Below are 19,350 nucleotides of genomic sequence, written 5' to 3'. Positions count from 1 at the left end.
AATTTCCTGCAATCAGCATTGCTTAAAAGGGTAATCAGAAGGCAGAGGAGTAGTCAGAAAAACCTGACATTTTTGCAGCTTGCACAGCAAAATAAGATTAGAAACCAAGCCCATAATGGTAGAAACATTTAGGAGAGAAGCATGAGGGAGATGGGGTATGTGAAGGAAAGACTCAAGTTCAGCTGTACATCACCTTTCGGGAAAGCTCACTTTTTCCTATAGTGATTTGGGCTGTTCAGGAACAGAGGTCCTGTCCCAGGCCTAGTTCACCAGACACAGTTATATCTTTTTTATTTTAATGTTTTTTTTATTATTTATTTTCCCTTTTGTTGCCCTTGTTTTTTATTGTTGTTGTAGTTATTTTTGTTATTGTTGGGTAGGACAGAGAGAAATGGAGAGAGGAGGGGAAGACAGAGGGGGAGAGAAAGACAGACACCTGCAGACCTGCTTCACTGCCTGTGAAGCGAATCCCCAGCAGGTGGGGAGCCAGGGGCTCGAACCGGGATCCTTAAGCTGGTCCTTGTGCTTCGCACCACTTGCGCTTAACCCGCTGTGCTACCGCCCAACCCCCGACACATTTATATCTTACAGTCTTTAAACTATCTTTTCAGTTACAGAAAACTAATGGATGATGTTATTTTTCAAAGTATTAATTTATGACATATTTCCTAAATTGGGTCTTCTAGGAGAGTCCAGTATCCAGAGAGTTCTGTTTTCACACAGTCCTTTCCTGACCACCAGTGTGAAGGCAGTGCTAGCAACCTTGACCTGCCTTTCTCCCTTTAACAAATTCTGGAAACCTGAATTAAAGGAAGATAGAAAGAAAGAGAAAGGAGATGAGAAATGAAAAGAAGAGGGAGGGGGATGCAGGCAGTACCACACCAGGTTAAGTGCACATAGTACTTACTAAGCGCAAGGATCTCAGTTCAAGTCCCTGACTCCCCACCTGCAGGGGGATGGCTTCACAAGTGGTGAAGCAGGAATGCAGATGTCTATCTGTCTCTCCACCTCTCTATCTCCCCCTCTCTCAATTTCTCTCTAGCCTATCCAATTTAGAAAAATGTGAAAAATTGCTTCCAGGAACAGTGGATTCAAAGTGCTGGCACCAAGCCCCAGTGATAACTCTGGAGGCAAAAAAAAAAAAAAAGAAAAGAGAAGGAAAGGGAGGGAAGGGAAGGGACACGAAGGGATGGGAAGGGAAGGACATGGGCTAGGTTGTGACATACCTGGTAAAGCATATATGTTACTGTTCACAAGAAGCTGGATTTAAGCACCTGGTCCCCACCTGTAAGGGGAAAGCTTGACAAGCAGTAGAACAGAACTGTAGGTATCTCTCCCCCTTTTGATCTCTCTCAGCCTCACCCTCAAAAAAAAAAATGTTTTTAAAGGAGAAGGAACTACAGTGTAAGCAGGAGGAAAGGAGGTAACTGTTTATATCAATTATTATAGGTGCTAAGTTTCAACAGAAAAATAGTATCTTCCTTTTTAGCATTAGTAAATATGTGGTTATCAGGGAAACTCTTTAGTTTCCAGAAAATGCCACAACTTTCTATACAAACTCTTCCATTAAGGATATTTTTTTTAAACCTAGGTAAACTGTACTCTAAGATGTGGAATAAAAAGTACTGTGTTAGTGAGCTTGATTACTGCTGTGTTAGGCATTCATAGATCAAGTTCACAGTTAGGCTGTGGGCATTTTGTAATAGACTTTTACTTCCCTGAAGGATGGGGCAAAAACTGGGGGATAAGCCAAGATTGGGGAAGGTTCAAATGACAGCAGTCTTAAAAAAAAAAAAAAAAAGGGTAAAAGGGAACAAAAATAGTGACATCTGTTAGCCATGTCCTCCCCTACTTGATGAGACACAGGTCTTAGAATAGAAAACAATCAAAAAATTTCCTCTTTCCAGGGAGAGATTCATTGCAACTGCTCAGAAAGTATCAAAGCTGAACTATGCAGAGAAAGGGAAAAAAAGTGTTCAGAATGACAAGCTAAGCATTTAACTGGTGCAAAATGTAAGGTGAAAGAAAGCAAGAAGCAGGGTCTCTGCAGGGAGTGACTCACCAACCTCCTCCTTTATGGAAAGTGCCTCAATTTCTTTCATTCAAATGAGCTAAAAGGAGCTTTGAAAAGAGGCTAAAAGAAGAAGGGATAATGTCTACTGTTCCACAGATTGAATGAAGGGGAACAATTTTACAGGTCTATAATTCGATAGAACTATAGGGGCTAAATTATAGTAAATCATCCTTATAAATGTTACATTTGCACCAGTGAGAGGGGGAAAGTCACCAAGGTTCAATAGAAATAATTTTAAGAAGAGCAAATGTTAAGAGTTTTGGCTGGCAGTCAGCTCTAAGCAGGTCTTGCAAGACCCCACTGGGCTTCTTTCGTTGCTGCAACAGAAATGGAAAGCTGTGGATCTTTAACAGAGGGCATTTGCTTTTACTTTCTGGAATCCCTCACCTAGTGACCTGAAGGATGTTGGTAAAACACAAACAGGCAGGGATCATGTCCTAAGCTGCAAAGTAACATCCTTGAGTAGACACACTGGTATTCTTTTATTTATTAATTTATTTGGTAGGACAAAGAGAAATTGAAAGGGGAAGGGGAGACAGAAAAAGAGAGACAACTGTAGCACTGCTCCACCACTGGTGAATCTTCCTCCCTGTAGTTGGAGACTGGGTCCTTGAATACTATAACATGTGCACTCAACCACTGGGCACCCCCCTCACTGGCGTTTTTTGAGAGAACACTTTTCTTCCTGTCCTCCCAAACCATCCACAGGATCAGTATTCTCATCATCAGAAATCACCACTCTTCACTCACTACACCAACAGTAACATTTGAGAACTCTAAATGTTACAAGGGTAAAACCCAAGAATCAATGCCAAGACCAGTCAGATTTTTGCAACACTAAATTTCACCTCTTGCTCTTTAACCCCAAAGAGATGTTTTGCCTACAGCCTACTAATTTTATGTCTATACCACTCTAAATTTCCCAAGTGTTAAGTATTCTCCACCTTGTCTTAGCATCCCTTCTTTCTTCTTTGATTAGTGCCAGAGGCAGTGCTCCCATGTGAAAGGGTACCTGCTAGGAGATGCATGTCATCCTGCCATGAAACTCTGCAGGGGCTCCTGACTATTCTCTAAGCTAAACTGCTCTGGAATCACCCTGGGGAAAAGGGCAACTTCCCTCCCATTCTACAGATCTGATCTTACCTACCAGCCTCAATACATGCTCTTTTTTACAAGCTTATCCAACTTCAGAGTCTCAATATTCACATATCAGCTATACTAACGTTGTTTTCAAGTGGAAAGAATACAGACTTTTGATTCAGAAAACCTTGCTTCTTATCCTATTTCTGCCACTTATTCAGCTAACTGGAAAGTTCTTCACCATCTCTACTTCATTCCAGGGAATTAACTGAGGGCCTCCATACATGGACAATGCAGTCTCCTTATCTGGGGATAAGGATAAATAATTTCTATCTCAGGTGCAGGGCAGTAGTGCAGTGGGTTAAGTGCACATGACCGAAGCACAAAGATCTGCTCAAGGATCCCGGTTTGAGCCCCCAACTCCCTACCTACATGGAGGGGTGGGGGTTGCTCCATCAAGTGGTGAAGCAGTTCTGCAGGTGTCTATCTTTCTCTCCCTCTGTCTGTCTTCCTCTCCTCTCAAAATTTCTCTCTGTCCTATCCAACAGCAATAACAACAATAACACCAACAACAGTAACAAGGGCAACAAATAAAAATAATTCCTATCTCGCAGAATTTTTTTGAGGTGAAGAAGATGGGTATATGTAAAATTTGGGACTGTAGTAGGCAATAAATAACTAGCAGCAATTAAGAGTTGTGAAAAAGTACTCCTTTTCTTTCTTCTGCCTTCAGAAGATAAAAGTCAGTTTAGATGTAGAATGTGTCATTAACAGACACTATGCTGTGTGCATGCACATGTGTGTTTGTGTGTGTGCACTCACAATTGAGATAAGAAAAAAAAAGTCACTTTAAAAAAAAAAGGAGGGGTTGGGTGGTGGCGCACCTGGTTGAGTGCACATGTTACAGTGCGCCAGGACCTGGGTTCAAGGCCCTGGTCCCCACCTGCAGGAGGAAAGCTTCACAAGTGGTGAAGCAGGGCTGCAGGTGTCTCTCTGTCTCCTTCTCTGTCTCCTCCTTCTCAATTTCTGGCTGTCTATAACAAATAAATAGATTAAAAAAAAAAAAAGGAACAGGGAGTCGGGCAGTAGCACAGTGGGTTAAGTGCATGTGGCATGAAGCACAAGGACTGGCCAGAGGATCCCGGTTCAGGGGTCCTGCAGGGGAGTCACTTCACAAGCGGTGAAGCAGGTCTGCGGGTGTGTCTATCTTTCTCTCCTCCTATCTTCCCCTCCTCTCTCCATTTCTCTTTGTCCTATCTAACAAAGACAACATCAATAAAAACAATAATAACTACTACAACAATAAAAAACAAGAAGGTCAACAAAAGGGAAAATAAATAAATAAATATAAAAAAATTAAAAAGAGAAGAAAAAATATTCATATGACTATGATCACAATGGAAAGATTAAAATTATCATGTTCATGTCTATGTAGTTTCCACCTAAAACTCAACAAATTCTGTAAAAATACTTTAGGTTTTAAAGAAAGAATTCAGTCTAGTTTTTATCTCAGCAATCACTACATTTGACATTCTGCTGGTATTTGTCTGAAATGCCCCCCCTAGTGGCTAATAAGAAAACTCCTACTCATCCTTTCTGGTTCAGAAAGACTTTGAAGACTTTGCTGATTGTCATTAGATGGATTTGCTCCTAAGTTACCCTAATCACCTTTCTGTAGTACATCTTTTCACTGGCCTATATTTATCTGTTCAGGAGTCTTCAGTCTTACTAGATAACAGGCCTATATGGATTTATGGTTAATACCTGCAAGCAATTTATTCAATGTTCTTTTCAAGTTCACTTGTCCAATTTATTCAAGAAGTATTTATTTACAAGTCTAGTATGATCTTATATCTAAGTAACAGCACTTAAAAATGTAGCCCAAAACTATCATTTTTAAATTTCACAAAAGAAAATGTATCCCTACTTAGTTAAAGAAATACTTGGAAGAGACTCTTACAAAATTCTCAATATACAAATATCAGATGATCTCATTTCTATGTGGCATAGCAAGAAACAAAGAAAGGAACTGACAAAGTCAAATGAAAACAAACCTTTAGCCTCTAATCACAGAACTGAGACCACCAGAGGAGACAGAGGAGGAAGGTGTAAGGGTGGAGAAGGCGTATTAGGGGGCCGGGCAATGCAGCACCTTGTTAAGTGCACATACCACCAAGTGCAAAGGTCCAGGTTCAAGTCCCGGCTCCCCATCTGCAGGGGGTCGGCTTCATAAACAGTGAGGCAGATCTGCTAGCCCCCCCCCTTCAATTTCTCTCTATCCTAACTAATGAAAATTAGAAAAGAAAAAAAAAAGGTCACCAGGAGCAGTGGATTCATAGTGCCAGCACCCAGCCCCATCAGTGAAGTGGCACAGTACTTTGGTGATAGATATGGTGTGGTAAATATCATGAAGAGATGTTAGATTACAAAACTAAAGCAAACAGCCTTGTAAACCAATGCTACCTCAATAAAAATATTCAATTTTCTGAAAATAATAAGTCAAAATAATACTAAGCAGTGTCAAATACATATGTAAAGTGAAAGACCAGATTTCCATAATAAAAGGCATTGTTTCATTGTTTGACAGTTTTACAGCAGCAAAGCATACATTAAGAGTCTTTGATGTTAACTGAATAGACTTACCAATTAAAATAAAATTAGACGATAATCACAAAGTGGTTTCTGGATTCAAAAGTAGAGTTATCTTTATTTGTACTTGCTATCTAGAAAAATCTCAGCCTAGTGCATCACAACAGTTTTTGAAAAAATAGTTATAGGACACAGAGTGCTGAGGGAATGGGTGCAATCTAACAGAAACTTCAGAATTCATTAATTAATTTATTCTGGTACATCTTTTTTCTTAAGTTTCAGGTACGTATCATGGAAAATTAACACTTTTAAAATGAAGTTCCAGGGAATGAACTGAGGGTTTCTATACATGGATAATACCCCTGAGTCACCTCACTGGAGCAATCTTCTAAATTCTATTAGACAGAAAAGATCTGGAGAAGAGTAAAGAGAGGTATAAATAAATGCTCCATCACCCATGATACTCTTGGATGGTGCCCCCATGTGGTGCTACAGCTATCTCCAGGCCCAAAAACTCTTGAAAATAACAGAAATTAGATTAACATATGCCAAAATTTTCAAGATCAAAAACCAGAGTTAAGTAGTGGTAAAAAAAAAAAAAAATTCTCCCTAGCTAAAAGGAGACATCTAGAGGCAAAAGTTTAAAATTAGGGATTCAGGCCCTCCCCCCCAATGCCTTTACAGATCTTAGACACACAAAGACCTTTTTAAATTTTCATTTATCAATTATTTTCTAACCATGTGGTTTGTTAATATCTAACTGAGCAAAACTATGCTTATTTTAACTCTTTAAATGACAGTGTTTCCCAAATCCTAGGGGATTCAATAAAGTTTCATTCACATGCTCACTTTAAATTTCCTCATTCAGTATGTTGGTTATACCGGCAAGAAGACACCAAAAAATGATAGATATGTCTTAAATTAATAAGAGACACAGACAAATATTTAGGTACTAGAGACAGTATTAGTAGCCTGCTTCATAGATCTTCCTCAAGACAATCACATTACAGAACAATTGAAGATCTCTGAAATTTTAAGGCATAAGATATAACGCTTTTTTTTCTTTTTTGCCTCCAGGGTTATTGCTGGGCTCAGTGCCTGCACTACAAATCCACTGCTCCTGAAAGCCATTTTTTCCCCTTTTGTTGCCACTGTTGTTTATTGTTGTCATTGCTGTCGTTGTTGGATAGGACAGAGAGAAATCAAGAGAGGATGGGAAGACAGAGAGGGGGAGAGTAAGACAGACACCTACAGACCTGCATCACTGTCCTCGAAGCGACTCCCCTGCAGGTGGGGAGCTGGGGGCTTGAACCTGGATCCTTACACTGGTCTTTTCGCTTTGTCTGTGCCACCTGTGCTTAACCCGCTGTGCTCTTGCCCGAAGGGGGGTCGCTTCACGGGCGATGAAGCAAGTCTGCAGGTGTCTATCTTTCTCTCCCTCTCTTTGTCTCCCCCTCCTCTCTCAATTTCTCTCTGCCCTATCCTACAACAACAGCAATGACAACAACAAGGATAACAACAAGGGCAACAAAATAGGAAAAATGGCCTCCAGGAACAGTGGATTTGTAGTGCAGGCACTGAGCCCCAGCAATAACCCTGAAAGCAAAAAAAAAACAAAAAAAAAAAAAACTGAAAGAAATAAAGAGTATGAGGATGTACAAAACTATCAGATCTGTATAGAAAACTACCAAATTTTGAGGTTTTGACAATAATTATCTGGAGGCCATAGCATTGTGAACATTTTAATTTATTCTTTTGAGACACTGGTGTTTTAATGAGAAGAGAATAAGTTAAATTATTATCAGAAAGAAAAAGAAGTAATGTCAAAAACTATGGGATGTCCAATGGATCCCTCAATTTTCTGAAACAGGGAATCACAGGTGACAGGACTAAGATAAAGTCAGTATCTGCATGTAATACTAGTCAAGGAAAAAAACTTAACTGCTACATATCACTGCTGAGTGGTAGGCAAATGTCACTTTACTTCTCACAGTTTACCAGCAAAGAAATGCTATATTTGATGAAGTGATGCAAATGAATTAAAATCTTGAATCTCAGGTAGATTAAGTTATTTCCTAAACCCGCCCGTTTTTACAAAGTCTTACCATAAAGATCAGGCCCATGAGGAGTAAAGACATTATATAGAACAATGTTGACAGGCGCAATCACCAACTTGCCGTAATAGTAGCTGTCGATAACCACCACTGGCACCTAGAACAGAGGAAGAAGTACAAACCAGTGTTAAGAAGATTGCTCCAGAAACACACTCACAAAGATGATAGGCTAACCTCCAGAATGAGCTGTCCTTTTTTTCCTCATATCAGAAGCTAACTTTCATTATTTAAGACAAAAGGGAGAAGAGAAAAAACAACTCACCAGAAAGAGTATTAGAGCCACTAGCGACCAGTGCAAGAAACTCTTCCACACATGCTTCACTACCAGCAAATCAAAGGCAATGGGTAAACTAACAAAACAAAGAAAAGGTAGTTAAATAAAAATACATCAGTTTTATATGTTTCTCGTGCACAAGTGAGACTGCTGTCTCTGACAGTTACAGTGAGGGAAAGTTGACATATGAGAGGGTAACTTTTCAAAAACTAACTGTTCTTTTCACTCATCAGTATTATGCATCCCACAAAAACATAAATATAAATATTGATCCTGGGGAAAAGAAACTCCAAACTGATTTTAAGTAAATGTGCTACTGTCCTGTATCCACTTGCCAAATAAATACTGATTATCTCCCTCTCGTGATTTAAGACCTTAGTAATAAAAACTGTATTGCCTTCGACTTCAGTTCTGATATGTACCCCTTAAATACCACTTATTTATTATTTTAGTAAAATTCCTCAAATAAGTAACATATGTGTGTTGTCCTCACGGCTTCTTCCCCTAAGATCTTGCACTGAGTGATGAAGGTTGACCTATAGTCAACAACAGGCAGACGAACGAACACCTTTTCATAAAGTTCATCTCCTTTTGCCCTTATGCTACACAAAACATCTTTTCCTCCCTCTTTAGAGTCTTGGTGCTCCCTACCTCTTGTTCTTTTCTGGTCTCTTCTCTAGGGTTCCTTTCTAATTTTCTTTTTCTTACCACTTTACTATAGTGTTCTTACACATTCACATCTAATATCAAGCCTTTGCTCATTTCTCCACAAACATACTTTCAGTAGAGATTCCAATCTTGTTGCACAAATAAACACGTCATACTCATGACTTCCAAATCTAGGAGAATAGGTAGAGACTATAGTTACAAAGAATTTCCTTCCCACACCAATCTATTGAGTTGTTGGAAAAGTCATGATGCATTTTTGCATAAAAAAATATGTCATGCATACAAATTGATAGGGTAAACAACTAATAGTATTTATATACTTTCCTCGTATTTAGGAGCTACTCTCTGCCCTAATCCAGATTTCTAGCCCTATTTTAAACTCTGATAACATCTTCCCAGACAATATTTTTAGTCCACCTGCATGTTAGCTATCAGGCTCAGGCAAAAATGACTAAAGTCACGGGCCCCTTGGAACATACCTAAAATAGACTTCCTAGCTTCTTCTAACATGAAGACCCCCTAATTTCATCTGCTCTACATCTACCTCTGTGTTCCTGTTTATTGAACAATTTTTTCTGCTTTATATCTTATTGCCTTTCAACCACCAAGTTGCAGGCGCTACTATGATACCATCCTGACTTCCCTGGGCAGATGACCCAACAATTTTTGCCTTCTCCGTAAACTCTCTGCAAAGTCAATTTCTCCCGTCTCTGAATTTATACCAGTTGTTTTAGTCAGTTGTTTGATAATGTCACATGCTATGGGAGGCCATCATTTCTATTATGAGAATTTTCATATTCCAATATCTAAACTCTACATGAACATTATACACTTTATTTCCATGGACCCTGTATTTATTTTGATAAGGCATCATACTTTTAATTACTTGTTAAATCTCTGTCTTTCCTACCTAAACATAGGTCCCAAATAGCAGGAAACAAAACAGGCTTATTTATTATAATAGTGGTTGTACTTTACCAGAAAGTATTAGGTAGACTGCTAATGATTGCTTGTGCTCCTAGAGTCACTTATTTCAGCTAAAAGATCAGTCAAAACATGCCCCCCAGAGATACTTGGGGAACTCACAAAGTTCAGTCTAGATAGAGTAGAGAATAAAATGGATGGGGGAATTGACAAAAGGTTGAAGAGGCAAAGAAAAAAAAGATTAAGACAAATTATGTTAGAGTTCGAATACCACACAGAGCAGGGACTGACAAACTTTACTCAGAGGACCTGGAAATATATATTTCAGGATCTGAAGGTAACAAGTGGTTATTGTTACTGTGTGTGTGTGCGCGTGTGTGTGTGTGTGTGTGTGTGTGTGTGTATGTGTGTATCTTAAAATTCTTTTAGAACAGCAAAACCTTGTCAGTTCTTGGGCTAAGGAGGCTAAAACAAGCTAATTAGATTTGGCCTACAGTCTCAGGTTGTCAATTTTTGTGGTATGGAACAATGAAGAAGCTATAATAGAGTACAAAACAAAGACTGACAAACTCATGCTTGTATTTTTACAAGGATTAACTATTTTGAGTACAAAGAGCAGATTCACAGGAAAAAGACTAAAAATAAAATCACTTAGGAGTCTGTGTAGTAATTGAGGACGAGATGTGAAGAACAGTAATCGGAGTCGAAAGATAGAAAGAAAGAAAGGAAGAAAGGAAGAAAGAAAGAAAGAAAGAAAGAAAGAAAGAAAGAAAGAAAGGAAGAAAGAAAGAAAGGAAGAAAGAAAGAAGAAAAAACAGTGCCAGAGTTAAGCGCATGTGGCGCAAAGTGCAAGGACCCACGGAAGGATCCCAGTTCAAGCCCCCGGCTCCCCACTTGCAGGGGGCTCGCTTCATAAGCGGTGAAGCAGGTCTGCAGTTGTCTATCTTTCTCTTCCCCTCTCTGTCCTCACCTCCTCTCTCCATTTCTCTCTGTCCTATCCAACAACAATGACATCAATCACAACAACACTAATAACTACAACAATTAAAAAAAAGGGAAGCAAAAGGGAATAAATAAATAAATAGTAAAAAATAATTTAATTAAATTTTTTAAAAAAAACAACAGTGCCAGGAGCAGTGGATTCATAGTGCTAAGCACTGAGCCCCAGTGATAACCCTGGTTTTAATAATAATAATAAAAAAAAAAAACGAAAAGAGAAACAACACAAGTGCAAACAGAATCTTAAAAGCAAATTAATCAATCTTTAGAAGTCTACTTTCTTTTTACATAGCATTAATCTTTTTATTCCTCTTGTAGAGTTCTCATACAGTTTAGAGATAAAGTTTTAGAAAGGATTGAGCAGTGCATGACACGTAGTAGAAGTTACTGGAATTAATCATGGTGATAAGCACTAAGAAAAACAACTTGCCATTTCCTGGACTTTATAAATCAACTTTAGCTCCTACCAAGGAAATATGGAACTAACCTAACGTTAAGATTTACTGTATGGGTCCATGAAGGATGATAAGTGACATAGTGGGGGTTGTATTGTTAAATGGGAAACTGGGGAATGTTATGCATGTACAAACTATTGTATTTACTGTTGAATGTAAAACATTAATTCCCCAATAAATAAATAAATAAATAAAGATTTACTTTATAGGGGGTCGGGTGTTGGCATATTGGGTTAAGTGCACCTACTATGAAGTGCAAGGACTCATGCAAAGATCCTGGTTCAAACCCCAGGCTCCCACCTGCAGGGAGGATGCTTCACAAGTAGTGAAGCAAGTCTGCAGGTGTCTTTCTTTCTCTCTCCCTGTCTCCCCATCCTCTCTCAATTCTCTCTGTCCTATCCAATAAAATAAAATAAATGGCCACCAGGAGCAGTGGATTTGTAGTACTGGCACTGATAACCCTGGAGGAAAAAAAAAAAAGCTTTACTATATACCCAGCGATACCAGAAAGGTAAGCTGTGTTAGCTTCTTACCCTAGTGCTGCACTGAATGGCCAACCTAGGATAGCTCCAGCTGCTACTCCAAGCACAGCAATGGAAATCTTGTTTGTATACCAGCCCGTCATGGCTATCAATGTGGTATACATACAGAAGCTGCTAGGAAGGAATGCTGCAAGAGAAAAGAAATGGGTAAGCAGGGACTTTGAGATTCATTTAGTATCAGTTATTAAAAATTCTCCTCCATTGTAAAATGCCAATAGCCAGAAACACATTTTGGGCAATAGAATATTTGAAATGTGCAGTGAGGGCTGAAGAAATAACATAGTGGTTATGCAAAAGGCTTTCTTGCCTGAGGTTCAAAGTTCCCAGGTTCAATTCCCAGCACCATCCTAAGCCAGAAATGAACAGTGTTCTGGTTTTAAAATAATAATAATAAAGATGAAAAAAAAATCTGTTGTCGGGAGTCCAGTGGTAGCGCACCGGTTTAAGCGCACATGGTGCAAAGCAAATGGACCCGCGTAAGATCCGGGTTGGAGCCCCAGCTCCCCACCTGCAAGGGAGTTGGTTCACAAGTGGTGAAGCAGGTCTGCAAGTGTCTGTCTTTCTCTCCCCCTCTCTGTCTTCCCTTCCTCTCTCTATTTCTCTCTGTCCTATCCAACAACAACGACATCAATAACTACAACAATAAATCAACAAGGGCAATAAAAGAGAATAAATATTTAAAAAAATCACCAGACTAGAGACCAGATTAGAGAGCACAGTTACATTTAGTACAGTAGCTCTCAAAGCTACTCAAGCATAGCGTGGTTAAGGTCTGCAGAATATGAATTCTGATAAATAAAAGAAAATAGATAATCCTGTGCTACCAGATGACCTCACTTGTAGGTGGCACTTAAACGGAAAACTTAGGGTGAAGTTATTTTTTATTTTTTGTTTCCGGAGTTATTGCTGGGGCTCGGTGCCTGAACCACGAATGCACTGCTCCTGGAAGCCATTTTTTCCCCTTTTGTTGCCCTTGTTGTTTTATCATTGTTGTGGTTATTATTATTGTTGTTGTTGTTGCTGGATTGTTGTTGTTGCTGGGAAGGGAAAGATAGACACCTGCAGACCTGCTTTACCGCTTGTGAAGCGACTCTCCTGCAGGTGGGGAGCAGGGGCTCGAACCTGGATCCTTAAGCCGGTCCTTGCATTTTGTGCCACAGGCGTTTAACCTGCTGCGCTACCGCCCGACTCCCAGGTTGAAGTTTTAAGTAGCAACAGACCTAACAATTCTGAAGGGAGGAGGCAGGAGAAAGGGAGTTAAAGATCCAGTGTCCTATAGTGGGGGCAGATGACAAGTTGATGGAGGATGTGGTGTTCTAAGGACCTATTATTGGGAGACAAGAAATTGTACATACATGATAAAAATTGTAAATGTCGAATGACAGTCTCTTGTAAGTGATCATCTCCCCAATAAAGTAATTAATTTTATTTATTTATTTATTTTCCCCTTTTGTTGTCTTCTTTTTTTTTTTTTTTTTAGTTATTATTGATGTCTTTGTTAGATAGGACAGAGAGAAATGAAGAGGAGGAGAAGACAGAGGGGGAGAAAAAGACAGACACCTGCAGACCTGCTTCACCACCTATGAAGCAATTCCCCTGCAGGTGGGGATCTCGGTGGTGGATCCTTACGCCAGTCCTTGCACTTTGCGCCAGTGCGCTTAACCCACTGAACTACCGCCAACTCCCTAAAGTGATTAATTTAAAAACCTATTTCAATGTTGTATGTGTCTGAGAAAAAAAAAAAGACTAGAACACATGTTCCATCACTCATAGTATTCTTTTTTTTTTTATTATTTATTGTTATTCAAGTACTAGAATCAAGCCCATGTCATGAAGTCTACTGCTGAGTCACTTCCTAGTCTGGTCATTGGATTCTCTTTTAGGTTTCTACAGAAATAGAAACTGAAGTTAAGGTAATTGCCTGTAGCAACTTTATTTTTCTTCTAGAAAACTTGGAACAGACTTCCTTTTGACAACAGGTCACCTTGGCTCAGTTCTTAGAACACAAATTTCCAATACAGCACTTTGAGAGCCACCATTGTATATGAAAGCTTTTGTTCTAAATTTCTAGACTCTGACTGTAAAAAGTCCAACTGGAGAGGTGTATTTCTACAGAACACTACTAATACCTCTATTTCAAATAATGGGTTTGAAAGCAGAACTATCAAAACCATGGTTTTCAAGCACAAAGAACTTCCTTGAGTAAAGTAACAGTTATTTCCTTCCCCTGGTCAGCAATTAAAAACAAGGAATAATTGTGTTTTTCAGTCTTGCCATTAATAAATTAGAAAAAGCTCTGTCTCTTATGAATTCTTGGATTTTAAGTAGGTAATTTCACCTTTTCAAGTTTCAGAGTCCTTACTTACAAAAATGAGAAAATATCTTTTTTATACCACAGGATTCTTATAAAGGTCAATCAAGATCATGTGGATAACAGCACTCTGAAAAGTACTGATATGTTAAATATACAAACATAGTCTTTGTCTGGTCAAGTTATTCCTTTCAGTGCAACTATGAAGTATCCCTCACCTGTCCTTTTACTTACCTGCTGATGAGCAAAACATACCAGTGCTGAGAACCAAGAAGGCTAGCATCATCCGACCTACATGCAGCCCAAACTTCTTGCACACAGCTCTAGGAGAAAGGCAAAGACTATCAGCACAGTGTCTGGGAGATGATGCAGTGGTTGGCCTTTAGACTTGAAATCATGAGATCCCAAACTCAACTCATAGTACCCCACATACCAGAGTGTTATTCTGGCCTTTCTTCTCTAGCTCATAAATCTTTTTTTTTTAATTTGTTATTGGATAGAGACAGAGAGAAATTGAGAGAGAAGGGGGAGACAGAGAGGAAGAGAAACAGAGAGATACCTGCAGACCTGCTTTACCACCTGTGAAGGAACTCCCCTGCAGGTGGGGTGCTGGGGGCTTGAACCAGGATCCTAACCGGTCCCTGTACTTTGTACCACGTGCACTTAACCTGCTGCACTACCGCCCGACTCCCATAAAATAAACCTTAAAGAAAAAAATATATATATATAATAATAATAATTTTTTTAAAAAGAAAAAATATATATTATCAGCACAGCAAGTCTTAGGGACAAAGTCAAAGGATAAAAATAAACCTGTAATATAGAGAAATCAGCAGTCCAAGAAGTGATGACACAATAGCTAAAGTGCAAGACTTAGAGGTTTGAGGGTCTGAGTCCTTTCCTGGGTATCACAGATCTAGAATCAAATACCAAGGGCTGGACAGTGGCACACTCAGTAGAGCACACATACCATAGTACACAAGGACTTGAGTTCAAGCCTCTGGCACCTACCTTCACCAAGTATGATGAAGCAGTACTGTGGGTATCTCTCCCTCTCTATCCCCCCTTCCCCTCTCAATTTCTCTCAATATTTCTTTCTTTTAAGACAAAATAACATTCCACTGTATGAATATACTACTTTCCCCAATATTTATCTCTGTGGATAATTTAGGCTGTTTCTAGTCTTAGCTGTTGTGAATAGCATTGTAATGAAAATGGAATGGAATGGAATGGAATGAAAATCCAGAAATGGAATTACTGGATAATATAGTAGTCTCATTAATTGATTAATTTATTATGAAAGAAAGACCAAAGCACTATTTAACTTTGTCTTATGTGGTACCCAGGAACAGAACCTAGAATCTTAGGCATACCTGTTCTACTGTTGAACTACCTCCCTAACATAGTCTTAATTTCTGAGAAATCATCAAACTATATTTATTTATTTATTTATTTATTTATTTATTGCGAGAACCTGGTACATCTGATGCCTGAACTCAGGACCTCAGGCCTGAGAGTCCAACACTTGAATCACTATACTGCCTCCCAGATCATACCAAATTGCTTTTCATAGTGGTTTAAATTTCTTTATATTCTTGCTAACTTTTATTTTGTTTTGTTGATGTTATTTTATTTTATTTATAGAGCCAGGACATTATGTATGCAATATTTTACAGCTCCAGGCTGCTTTTTCATTCAAAAAGAGATGAGTGAGGTAGACAAAGAGATGAATAGGCAACCCCCCCACCGCCCACCATGTATTGCTGGGGCTGAATACTGGCTGCACACATGGCTGGCAAGACATGCATCCAACCAGTGAACTAACTCTTCAACACAGATAGTAATTTTAACAGACATGAAAAGATATCTCATTACAGTTTTAGATTGATATTGCACTAATGTACCTGTTGGCCATCTATGTCTTCTTTGGGAAAAAAAAAATCTTTATTTGATAGAGACAACCAAAAATCAAGAGGAAGGGGGAGATAGAGAGGGAGAGAGACAGAGAGACACCTGAAGCCCTGCTTCACCACTCATGAAGCTTTGACCCTGCATGTAGGGACTAGGAGCTTAAACTTGGGCTCTTGCACAACATAATGCATGCGTTTAGCCAGGTGTTGGCACACTTGGCCCTAAGGATTGTGTCTTTTATTTTAAGTAGTGTTTATTAAAGATAATCTATGCTATATTGAGTTTCTTTATAGTACTTTTAGAAGAGCAAATGTCTTATACTCACTTATAAAAGTAAAGTTCACAGATACAGCTCACAAAGGCCAGTAGACATCGTAAAAAATAAAAGACAAGAATCTGAAAGGACAAGAAAACAAGTCACAGATACATGATAGAAAACCTCTTAAAAATGAAACCATTCTCATCTATCATCACTAACACTACAAATTGGTGTAGATTCTTTTAAAAAGTAACGTATCAAGAACCATAGCTTCTACAATTGTAGCCCCTATTCCCCACCTGCAGGGGGTCCACTTCACAAGCAGTGAAGAAGTTCTAAATCACATAGTGGGGGTTGTATTGTTATATGGGAAACTGGGGACTGTTATGCATGTACAAACTATTGTATTTACTGTTGAATGTAAAACATTAATTCCCCAATAAAGAAATAAATTTAAAAAAAAAAAGAAGTTCTGTACGTCGGTCTCTCTCTCTCTCTCCCTCTCTCTCTCTCTCTCTCCCCATCCTCTCAATTTATCTCTGTCCTAATAAAAAAAAATTTAGAAAGAAAAAGAAAGGTGGTCTAGGAGGTGGTGCAATGGATAAAGCATTGGGCTCTGAAGTATGAGGTCCTGATTTCAATTCCCAGCAGCACATGTACCAGAGTGATGTCTGGTCCCTTCTCTTTCTCTCTCTCTCTCCTCCTATCTTTCTCATGAATAAATAAATAAATTCTTTTTAAAAAGGGAGGGGGGAAATGGCCAACAGGAACAGTGGATTTGTAGTGCTGGCAATAATCATGCTGGCAATAAAGAAAGAAAGGGAGTCGGTGTATTGCACCAAAGTAAAAGACTCTGGGGTGGGGGTTGGGGGTCCTGGAAAAGGATGACAGAGGACCTAGAGGGGGTTGTATTGTTATGTGGAAAACTAAGAAATGATACGCATGTACAAACTATTATATTTAGTGGCGACTGTAAAACATTAATCTCCCAATAAAGGGAAAAATGTTTTTAAAAAAAGATTATCTTAAAACTAATTAGGAATCCAAGGAAACTGCAATAGTTAAGCAAATGACAGTGTATTTACATGGCACCCAGCTACCTGAAATATAGCTTTCCAGAAAGACTAGATATATAACTGAAAAACTACTTTGTAATTAGCATCCTTATACCTTTTCAAACTTGATCTTTAGATTAGTGTAGTTGTGTAATTCCATGTCTGTCTTTCTTGTAGATTATTTTACATGGTCATTTGTAGAAGGATATTTGGAAGAAAATTCATTTTAGATAGAGGAGTTTTGTCATAGTAACACTGAGAAATGCAAAATTTTCTTTGGATGTACATTGTCCTGCCTTTGTGGCAATGAGTTATTGAACCACTATTCAATAGTAGAATTTGTATAAACATGTGAATATATAATTTATTAATGATTATTAATAAAAACATATTTTGTGGCTAGTAAGAAAAAAAAAGAAAGGGAAAGAAAAAGCGGGGGGTTTTTTTGTTTGTTTGTTTTTTGCAGACGGGTATATAGCTTGTGTGGTAGGTTACCAGACTTTCATGCCCAAGGTTCCTGGTTCTGTGCCCAGTATCACATGTACCAGAGTGGTGCTCTGACTTGTAGCTCTCCCTCTCCTTCTTTCTGCCTCATATGAAATTCTCTCTCTCATATGTTATACATGGGAAAATAAATATTTTTTAAAAATTGAGAAATCAATTGAAACAACCATACATATTAGGCACTGACTATTAGAGGCATTAAATAAAAATGTGTAATACAATATTATTTATATATCAGAGTTATAGCTATGGAATTTAGATGTATGTGTAAAGACTGGAAAGAAATGTAAATTTGGCTAATGACATACAGCTACAGATTCAAGAAGTTAAGTAAACTTCAAATGGAAAAAAACCAAAGAAATCCACACCAAGACAGATCATAGTTAACTTTCTGAAAAGTTAACAGTCTATATGTTAGTTAACTCTTTGTTATCCTTCAGCATGGTGTTTAACTTAGGCTTTCCTAATACGTTATTCCATTGCACATTGAACTTTTCCTCCTTAACACCCACTGCATTTATGAGTACTTCTCCCACTAAACAGCAAGTTCCATGAGGGCAGGAATTTGGTCATAGTTACCTGTTCAGCACCGAACAAAATTCTATATTAATATTTGTAGAGTAGGGGTCATGGATATAGCATAAAGGTTATGCAAAAAACTTTCATGACTGAGGCTCCAAGGTTCCAGGTTCAATCCTCAGCTCTGGTTTAAAAATAATAATTAAAAAACATGAGTGGGGAGTCGGGCAGTAGCACATCGGGTTAAGCCCACGCACGCACGTGGCACGAAGTACAAAGATACGTGTGAGGATCCCGGTTAGAGCCCTCTGCTTCCCATCTGCAGGGGAGTCCTTCACAGGCGGTTAAGCAGGTCTGCAGGTATCTATCTTTCTCTCCCCCCTCTCTGTCTTCCCCTCCTCTCTCCATTTTTCTCTGTCCTATCCAACAATGACGACAACAATAACAACAATAACTACAACAACAATAAACAAAAAATGGTGGGGGTAGATAGCATAATGGCTATGCAAACAGACTCTCATGCCTGAGGCTCAGTCAAGTCCCAGGTTCAATCCCCCAGTCCACAATAAGCCAGAGTTGAACAGTGCTCTGGTGAAAAAAAAAAAAAAAAGAGTGAAGGGGGCTGGGTGGCAGTATACTAGATTGAGCGCACATAGTGCAGAGCACAAGGACCAGTGCAAGGATCCTGGTTCCAGCCTCTGGAATCCCACCTGCAGGGGGGTGGCTTCTCAGGCAGTGAAGCAGGTCTACAGGTGTCTATCTTTCTCTCCCCCTCTGTTTTCTCCTCCTCTCTCAATTTCTCTGTCTTATCTAACAACAACAACAACAAAAAAAAAAAATGGAAAAGATGGCCACCGGGAGCAGTTAAGCAGCAGGCCTGAGCCCTATTGATAAACCTGGAAGAAAAAAAAAAAAAAAAAGAGGGCGGAGGGTAGATAGCATAATGGTTATGCAAACAGACTCTCATGCCTGAGGCTCTAAAGTCCCAGGTTCAATCCCCCCGCCCCACAATAAGCCAGAGCTGAACACTGCTCTGGTTAAAAAAAAAAAGAAAAGAAAAAGAAAAGAAGT

General features: G+C 38.9%; 1 protein-coding gene across 2 annotated transcripts in view; it reads right to left on the bottom strand.

Moving 5' to 3' along the window:
* Positions 1 to 19,350, bottom strand: part of ALG9 (ALG9 alpha-1,2-mannosyltransferase) — an 86,803-nt gene that overhangs the window by 64,114 nt on the left and 3,339 nt on the right. For both annotated transcript variants that reach the window (XM_060180079.1, XM_016195384.2), the window contains exons 4-8: positions 16,268 to 16,338; positions 14,266 to 14,354; positions 11,712 to 11,847; positions 8,120 to 8,207; positions 7,849 to 7,954 (exon numbers count right to left, since the gene is read on the bottom strand). In XM_060180079.1, coding sequence (XP_060036062.1) covers positions 7,849 to 7,954; positions 8,120 to 8,207; positions 11,712 to 11,847; positions 14,266 to 14,354; positions 16,268 to 16,338 — 490 coding nt within the window. The remainder of the gene's footprint in view (positions 1 to 7,848; positions 7,955 to 8,119; positions 8,208 to 11,711; positions 11,848 to 14,265; positions 14,355 to 16,267; positions 16,339 to 19,350) is intronic.

The sequence above is a fragment of the Erinaceus europaeus genome, chromosome 20 (genome assembly GCF_950295315.1).
Source record: "Erinaceus europaeus chromosome 20, mEriEur2.1, whole genome shotgun sequence".
NCBI lineage: Eukaryota > Metazoa > Chordata > Mammalia > Eulipotyphla > Erinaceidae > Erinaceus > Erinaceus europaeus.
The sequence above is the reverse complement of the archived record's forward strand: the minus strand, read 5'-3'. Positions and strand labels throughout refer to the sequence as shown.